The sequence below is a fragment of the Oncorhynchus nerka genome, linkage group LG24, assembly GCF_034236695.1.
Source record: "Oncorhynchus nerka isolate Pitt River linkage group LG24, Oner_Uvic_2.0, whole genome shotgun sequence".
Taxonomy (NCBI): domain Eukaryota; kingdom Metazoa; phylum Chordata; class Actinopteri; order Salmoniformes; family Salmonidae; genus Oncorhynchus; species Oncorhynchus nerka.
Window position 1 is genome coordinate 44,169,115 of NC_088419.1, and position 9,805 is coordinate 44,178,919.

Consider the following 9,805-nt stretch of genomic DNA (forward strand, 5'->3'; position numbering starts at 1 on the left):
TCCAACATCCCTGTCTGTTGTTCGGTGTTTTCCCAGGTAAGGGGGCAGTAGCTCTTTGGCTGCATCAGATTCACAACTGTCAGTGTCCATGCTAGCTGGGCTAACAACAAATGTAGAATTACTGATGCTAGCGTTGGATGTGCTCGTGCAGGTGTAGTACTGCTGGTAGTAGCAGAACTACCAGTAGAGCTGGTGTGTGTCTCTATGGAAGCAGGTCTTACTTTTTTTTAACCAACAGGGAACTCAGGTGAGCAAAAAACCTCACCCAAATGTGTAGCTTAGTTGGAAAATATAAATGGACTTTTTATAAATGTAAATCATATTTTTATTTGGCGTACCCCCGACGCATTGCGCGTACCCCTGGGGGAATCAACATTATATCAACCCCTATTCAATGCAACAATCCAAAACAAATCACATTTTGCAAGATTGAAGTCTGTGATTTTGTTGTTGACAGAGCCAGAGTACAACTGAGTAGAATTCTATTTGCTGGGGTAGCCCACAAGCGGTCTTTCAGTCATGTGAGAGTGAATGCTCTTTTCAGATCAAAGCACATTTGTTGTTATTAGTCCAGTTATAGATGAGTATAGGTACTGCTTCCTACAAGAGCACACCACATGTAGGCTAAATGTCAAGCTGTCTTTGAAAAGCCAGTCAGGTAAATAAAATTCCTTCGCCACCATGTCCTATTTATTGCCTTACCTCCCTTATCTTACCTCATTTGCACACACTGTATATATACTTTTTTTTCCTACTGTATTATTGACTGTATGTTTTATTCCATGTGTAACTCTGTGTTGTTGTATGTGTCGAACTGCTTTGCTTTATTCTTGGCCAGGTCGCAGTTGTAAATGAGAACTTGTTCTCAACTAGCCTACCTGGTTAAATAAAAGTGAAATATATATATTTCTTTAATCAAAGATAAAAATAGCTTATGTCTTATTAAAGGATCAGTGTTGTATTTTAAGACAGGCTTGAATATACAAATAAGCCAATAGGCAGAGGGTAGCCTACATTGTCTAATTCTCTGTATGGTAATAATAATTAATTTCATTTTGTAAAGTGGTTTCTTGCATCATACAACACAATGTCATTTACAAAACCTACAGTATTTGGCCCATTGTGTTACAAACCAAGTACAAAATAATGAATTCATATCAAGCCCTTCATTATGTAAAGACATGCAATGTAGGCCTGCAATTGAACACCACAAATACTGTAGGTTACTGAAGGTTATATCATAGAAATCAAAAGCTATTTCCATGTGAAAATGTTATGGGATTTGCTCCAATGGTTCTGTTGGTAGGCCTACTTTATGCTAAAAATAGTGTCGTGGAAATTTCCTCTATTTACCAAATCATGAGAGCAAACCACACACAAGTCAGAGATATGTTATCAAAGTCCATCTTTAATTATATGAGCTCTATCACAACCCTGTGACTCTCAGATCAATTCAGTGTCTATCAATGAATTCTCTGAGAGTCCCCTCCACATTTCAACTGAGATCCTTTATAGCAAAGACACACACAGGATAAGACAGCATCGGCATAATTCATCGTTCAGCTTTGTCTCCTAAACTATGTTCTCTTCTCTTCTCAAACTCAGAACCATAAACAAATCCTCCATATCAACAGCCATATATCAAATCCATCCTATCTTGACAAGATCACAGAGACACACTGACTGGCACACAGACATTGTGGAGCCAAGAGATACACGCTTGACCTCTCCCCTCTCTGCGGCCCAAGCAACTTAGTCTTGACATAGAACAGATACTGCAACCCCGCCACAGTATTATACAAACACATTCTGATGAGAAGTAACTTACAAACATATGATGAATATAAAACATCTTACCTATGTTACCAACCAATTCTGATTATTCCCCAACAATAGCCACAATATACTTTTGGCTACTGTCTAAAACTGTAAGGGTACAGCCTCATTGTTCACTGTAAACGTGCACCGGAAGTTCAAAATAATCACAATGTACAAGTTTCCACTCACAAGACCAAACATTTGCTTACTGATCCCAAAAATGTTAGGGAACTGCATTTTTGAAGAATTACAATCTGGTTTTCGTGCCCAACACAGCACAGAGATAGCCTTAGTTAAAGCAATAAATTATCTTAGAGATGCCAAACAGATGCCAAACAGCTCTCTGTCCTTCTACTATTGGATTTAAGTGATGCATTCGACACTGTTGACCATGATGTCTTTCTGGACACACTGGAGAGGTGGTTTAGGACCTATTTAACCGGTCAAGAGTTTTTTTGTCAGCCTTGTGGTGAACATAAATCCGAAAAAATACATTTCACGTGGGCATTCCACAAGGTTCAATTTTGGTTATGGTTTTGCTCAGTTTATATTAAATGGTAGCACGAGAGGTGGCCAGAGATAATTATTCTCTTCCCTGTGCTAGCGAGGGTGTTTAAAACATTTTTGGAGTCCTGCTGCAGTTCCTCAGATTGCTTAAAACGGAGGTCGTTAAAACGCATGTGAGTGACGATGGTGGTTGGTCAGAACCTTGGGTAGGAGGGAATTCATGTCATGGACGCTGGCTCCTGGGTGACAGTGGACCTTGGTCGGTCAACAGACCGTAGGCAGGCCAAAATCTGTCACCATCAAGCTGCCCATAATGATGGTGGTCATGATGGAATCATTCTCTACAGCCACCACACCTGGACTGTGGTGGCCGTGGGGGAGGGTGCCACTGGGTGGCCGCCTTCTGTTGGTATAAACCAAGGATCCACGCTGACTCCCGAGGCTGCTAGCTCCGTCTCAAGCGGGAGCACAGCTGTTTGATGTCTGGATCTTCTCGGATAGATGAAGGGTGTTCAGACTGCCTCCCCGATCTCCTATGCCTTGCGAGTGCCCAGTCTCCCAGTCTCCCATGGCCGTCCGACTCATCGCCAGCTTTGCTATAGGAGGCATTTAAAACTGAGGTTTGTTTTGCCTGGGTTACAGCAAGGTTGGTGTACTTAGAAAGCAGTTGATCCTTTTCTCACAGCCGAGCTAAACACCAGAGGATCTCTTCCTTAAGATGCTTGATAGGGGAGCATTTAGGGCAGACAAATCCCTGTCCATTTCCCATTTCCACATTATCTTCATCTTGTGATTGTTTGGAAATCAGCTCCTACCTGAAGGATTTGTGCCCAGCCGTGGATTAAAACACTGGTGGGCTAACACTGCTAGCGTTAACTTGCTCCGTTTTCATGATGGCTAGCAGCTAACTGCTACTTAACAGGAATCCGAGACACAAACTTGCGGTCCCAGCCATAAAGGCTGACCTTGTCGTGGAATCAGTAGTAATACATACTTTAACTATGATTAAAAACTATTTAATGAAAACTATTTAATTAAAAACACAAACCGAGTGTAGATACACGCTCTGTTGCACGCTCTGATGACATCTGTTGCGTGATGACGTGAAAACTCCCTCAGGAGGCTGAAGAAATTTGTCTTGGCCAATAGCACCTTCACAAACTTCTACAGATGCACCATTGAGAGCATCCTGTCGGGCTTTAGCACCATCCGCAACTGCAGGGCTCTGGTGTGGTCAGCCAAACACATCACTGGGGGCACATAGTCTGCCCTCAAGGACATCCACAGCACCCAGTGTCACAGGAAGACCAGAGCCACGGCCTGTTCACCGTGCTACCATCTAGAAGGTGGAGGCAGTATAGGTGCATCAAAGCTGGGACCGAGAGACTGAATAACAGCTTCTATCTCCAGGCCATCAGAATGTTAAATAGTCACCACTAGCCGGCCTCCGCCCAGTACCCTGCCCTGAAATGTAGTCACTGTTACAAGTCAGTAACTAACCACCTGGTACTCAACCCTGCACCTTAGAGACAGCTACCCTATGTACCTAGTCATTGAACATTGGTCACTTTAATAACGCGTACTGTTTTACCCACTTCATATGTATATACTGTATTCTAGTCAAGGCTCATCCTATACAACTACTGCTGTACACACCTTTTCTATTTATACTCTGTCCATAATGTTTATACACACCATCATATATACACTTATTGGTTTATTAGGTACACCCATCTAGTACTGAGTCAGACCCACCTTTGTCTGCTGAACAGCCTGAGTTCTTCAAGGTATTCTATAAGGTGTCGGAAAGGTTCCACTGAAATGTTGGTCCAGGCTGACGTGATGGCGTTTCTGCAGATTGGACGGCGGTACATTCATGCTGCAAACAGCCCGTTCCGTCTCATCATGAAGATGCTCTTTTACGTTGAGGTCTAGGGAATGCAGAGGCGACTCAAGTAAACTGAACTGGCTGTCATGATCCAGGCAATGTTTTTCCACTCCTCAATTGTCCAGTGCTGGTGCCCACTGGAGCTGTTTCTTCTAGTTTTTAGTTGATAGGAGTGGAACCCAGTGTGGTTGTCTGCTGCAATAGCCCATCAATGACAATGATCGACGAGTAGTGCATTCCGAGATGTTGTTCTGCACACCGCTATTGTAATGCGACTATCATGCCCTGACCTTAGAGAGCCTTTTTATGTCTCTATTTTGGTTTGGTCAGGGTGTGATTTGAGTGGGCATTCTATGTTCTTTATTTCTTTGTTTCTGGTCGAGTGTGGTTCCCAATCAGAGGCAGCTGTCTATCGTTGTCTCTGATTGGGAATCATAGTCCTTTCCCTCCTTCTGTGTGGGATCTTGTTCTTTTGTTTGTGTGCAGGTAGTTTGCACAACGAAGCTTTTCTGTCGTTGTAATCTTTTGTCTTTTCTAAAGTTTCACTTCGTTAATAAATTATGTGGAACTCAAAGAACGCTGCGCCTTGGTCTCATCCTACCGACGACACCCGTTACAGCGACGTTATTTGTCTGTTTGTAGCCCGCCTGTTTGCTTGGACGATTCTTTCCATTCTCCTTCGACCTCTCTCATCATGAGATGTTTTCGCACAGACTGACTGGATTTTTTACGTTTTTTTTTGCCCCATTCTCGATAGAACCTAGACACTGTCGTGTGTGAAAAGCCCAGGAGGGTGGCTGTTTCTCAGATAATGGATCCAGCGAACCTGGCACTGGTGATCACACCACACGCTCGAATTTGCATAGGTCATTTGTGAACGGGGTGGTATACGTATATTTGAATGTGTATACAGTATATTTGTATTCTGGACTCTGACATTGCTCGTCCTGATTTTATTTTTTATTTCTGCTTATTGTCTTGTATTGTTAGGTATTACTACACTGTTGGACAACAATTTTGCTGCACGTACAATATCATCTGCAAAATATTTGTACGCAACCAATACAATTTGATTAGATTAGCTAGCTTGCAAAATGTATTAAGAGTTAGAGCAAACGTTGCTATCTAATAGACGTGGTAAAAAGGTCAATGGCACTAGACCAAAACAATGGAAATGCCTGTGGGGAAGATGCAGTGGGGGAAATATCAAGAATCTCCTCATTGCCCACCAGCAAAATTTGCCTACATTTAGGCTATTGTTTAAACGTGTTTTTCTCACTATATTGAGGTAAAAATCTGAGTATAATGCTTGCGTGGTTGTCAACACCAAGATATGTTCATTTCCTCATCACCAATCAACTGCATTACAGTCAAAACATGACTTTGACTACCACCACTACCGCTAGCTATGCTACCAGCTCATACTATCGGGAGATTTGCATTTAGCAGTGTGCCCACTCTGGTATTGGCTATGGGCGCAGTTGACTATGTTGCACGCATAGCCTACATTATTTTTCAAACTGCAGCCAAGCATTGATAATTATGTCACCAGAAGTAGATATTTATTGGAAAGGAGCATCAAGCTCACCACCTTGCACTTTCACCACCCTGTAAAGTTCATCATAACTTGTTTCATCTGTAGTTTGTTATGAACGTTATTATATCAATATTTGCACATAAGTGTTTCAACTGACATTCTTTTTATAATGAATTTTACAGGCACAAAAGATCTCGCCTTGTCTAGACAATTTGATTTTGTCGACATTTGGAAAGTTTACCGAAAGATTCTCTTTAATGGCCTTTTTGAGGCTCAAATGTCTGCCTTAAATGTTTTCCACCCTCAGAATTATTCCCTTCCTTTTGCTTCCCCCTCCCTCTCTCTCTAAAAAGGCCTGCTTGGAATTTAAAGGCCCATCAGGTCCTTGATGGGATGAAGGCCTTTTTCTCCACCTGTGATTCAACAACCAATTATAAATGTAGGGGATGATTATACTGTATGTCTAATTTAATCAAGCAACAAGGGCATTTTTCAGTATTTACGCTGCAGTTAGAGCGCACATTCAATGTGCCAGCTTGAAGTGCGTGTGGGTATGAAATATGACCTTGTTTTTACATCTCAGAGAGGATTCCTGTTTCAATATGCATGGATGCAGCGATGGCAAAACAAAATCTGTAATTGTAATTAGGAGAGTTGCAATTAGTATGCTGTGATTTTGTTGGGAGAGGGAGAATAAGACCAGGAGACATCTCAACCAATGAGGTTATCAGCTGATGCAATGTATGGTAATGTCTGACTCTACTGGAGATAAGGGGATAATGCAACTTTCAATCACAATGGGTGAATACTATTAATCACTCAAACAGGGACTCTATTATAAACAGTAGATAGTGAGACAATTCTGAATGTTGAGTTATAGGCCTATGAATCAGTGGTAGACACATGACGATCCTTCTCATTGTCCAATGTAGATCAAATTTCCTTCATCAGTAGGTCTGGATGGTGGATGTAGAATAAGGGAATACAATAGTAGAGAATGATTCATCCTGTTTTTGTGCAATACTGTAGCAAAATGTATGTTTACTTACAGTGGCTTGCGAAAGTATTCACCTCCCTTGGCATTTTTCCTATTTTGTTGCTTTACAACCTGGAATTAAAAGTGATTTTTGGAGGGTTTATATCACTTGATTTACACAACATGCCTACCACTTTCAAGATGCAAAATATTTTTGATTGGGAAACAAACAAGAAATAAGACAAAAAACAGATACTTTGGTAGAGCCACCTTTTGCAGCAATTACAGCTGCAAGTCTCTTGGGGAATGTCTCTATAAGCTTGGCACATCTAGCTACTGGGATTTTTGCCCATTCTTCAATGCAAAACTGCTCCAGCTCCTTCAAGTTGGATAGGTTCCGCTGGTGCACAGCGATATTGAAGTCATACCACAGATTCTCAATTGGATTGAGGTCTGGGCTTTGACTAGGCCATTCCAAGACATTTAAATGTTTACCCTTACATCAGTCATTGTCCTGCTGGAAGGTGAACCTACATCCCAGTCTCAAATCTCTGGAAGACTGAAACAGGTTTCCCTCAAGAATTTCCCTGTATTTAGCGCCATCCATCATTCCTTCAATTCTATCCCGTTTCCCAGTCCCTGCCGATGAAAAACATACCCACAGCATGATGCTGCCACCACCATGCTTCACTGTGGGGATGGAGTTCTCAGGGTGATGAGAGGTGTTGGGTTTGCGCCAGACATAGCGTTTTCCTTGAAGGTCAAACATTTTAGTCTCATCTGACCAGAGTACTTTCTTCCATATGCTCGGGGAGTCTCCCAGATGAACACCAAATGTGTTTTATTACTTTTTTCTGGCCACTCTTTCATAAAGCCCAGCTCTGTGGAGTATATAGCTTAAAGTGGACAGATTCTCCAATCTCCGCTGTGGAGTTTTGCAGCTCCTTCAGGGTTATATTTGGTCTCTTTGTTGCCTCTCTGATTAATGCCCTCCTTGCCTGGTCCATGAGTTTGTTGTGGTGCCATATTCTTTCCATTTTTTAATAATGGATTTAATGGTGCTCCGTGGGATGTTCAAAGTTTTGGATATTTTGGATATTTTTTTACAACCCAACCCTGATCTGTACTTCTCCACAACTCTGTCCCTGACCTGTTCGGAGAGCTCCTTGGTCTTCATGGTGCTGCTTGCTTGGTGGTGCTCCTTGCTTAGTGGTGTTGCAGAATCTGGAGCCTTTCAGAACAGGTGTGTATATATATACTGAGATCATGTGACAGATCATGTGACACTTAGATTGCGCACATGTGGACTTTATTTATTTATCTAATTCTTTGAAACAAATATAGTTTTTCATTCCACTCCACCAATTTGGACTATTTTGTGTTACATGAAATCCAAATAAAAATCTGTCTAAATCAGAGGTTTCAATGCAACATAATAGTAAAACCACCACGGGGATGAATACTTGTGCAAGGCACTGTACTTACTTAGTCCACGTCATCCTGGGTGGAACATAAGGCCGCAACAATCTTCTGCCATTGGAGACTATCTTTGGCCACAGATTTATGTTTGTTTAGCAGACAATGCATGTGTTTTGTTGTTGTTGTTGTTGTCAGTTAGCCAATACGAATAAGGCACAGTGTTTTCAAAATATATCTTGATCTCTCTCCCTCTCTCTCTCTCTCTCCATTTCCCTCACCCATCCCTCTCTCTTTCCTCTATCAACTCTCTCCAGATAAGGGAAAAGGGCACTTAACTAATGTTTACGTCTGAATCTGCCTAGAGGCTGCTGGTGACTACTATTTCCTTTGTTTTTCCACAGATATGACTCTTATCGAGCATGCTGGAATTAATTATCATCAACTGCAGCCCGATAAACCAGGAGCAATTACACAACCATAGTTGCAGCCTTGCTTCACAGCACCGAAAATGTATGACCCGAATTAAAATATAGTGTAAATGTAATTCACAAGATAAATCTCATGGTTTATCTGTTATTTTATGACCACATTCACTTTAGAAATTCAAAGCAGTTCAACTAGTACATAAATGTATTTGTTGCTGCAAACTTCTTGCAAACTAAATAGTGTGTCATAAAATGTTACCAGAAGTATGCAAAAGTTTGCCACTAGTGGTGAATCTGCGGCAAACCTTTGACACCAATAATATTTATTGCTACTAGTGGCAACAGTTTGCCAGAAGTCGTTTCTGGTGAACACACGAGTTTCAAGACCATTGATGACCAATCAAGGGTACTAAAAACATCTGTTGAAAAATGGAAACTAAACTATCTACAGTACCTACCAAAGTTGTCCGGTGAGTAACTTATTCATTAAACTTCCTAATAAACTTGACCATTTTATTAGCTAAATGATGACTAGTTAGCAATGTCATGTTTTATAGGGTAGAGTTTCATTATGTCAGTGCTACTGACTGACTAGAGCTTAGCTAGCTAATGTTAGCTATCATATTTTTTGCACAATTTATTTGATAGGTAGCTAGCTAACTAATGATTTGCCTAAACACTTATATTTCTAGGTGAATATGTTGCTGTCTTTTAATAACAATATTCCAGTATGACGGTTCAGTAGCATGTCAGCTAGCACAACATCTTAGGTAGCAAGCTAGCAACAATTTGAGTTGATTTGACATCAGAGCAAAACTTTTGCAGATGGATACCAATCCCCTTCCTGTGGTATTGCGAGGGGGATGCATCAACACCCTGCAAATATGTTTGCGGCGCTCTCACTCATCACGCTTTATTTGCGTGATAAATGAGTGTATCGTCTTCAAGATTTGATAAGGTAAGTACATGCATGTATTCTAAAAAATGTAGCCAATACATTTTATTATTTGTAACAATTAGATATGTAATTGCTTTAAACTTGTAGCTAGCTCATCTGGATGTATTTTTCCTTCTGTATTTCTAGAAGCAATCCGTTACAAGGCAAAAAATACAATCAAACTGAGGACAGAGAAATATGCGAGCATCAGACAGGTCAAGGCTTTTTGCATGCATGGCTTTGAGATGTCAGTTACACAACATGTTGGGTTGTTTGGATGACCCAATTGCTGGGTTGC

The 9,805-nt window shown here is 41.1% G+C and overlaps 1 protein-coding gene across 1 annotated transcript in view; it reads left to right on the forward strand.

The window, feature by feature from the left end:
• The window catches only part of LOC115107508 (sterile alpha motif domain-containing protein 5-like), a 38,400-nt gene extending 34,811 nt beyond the window's left edge, over window positions 1-3,589 (forward strand). Inside the window, exon 3 of the mRNA XM_065008495.1 lies at window positions 3,445-3,589. Within this exon, the coding sequence (XP_064864567.1) occupies window positions 3,445-3,589 (145 nt within the window). The remainder of the gene's footprint in view (window positions 1-3,444) is intronic.
• Window positions 3,590-9,805: the final 6,216 nt, after the last annotated feature.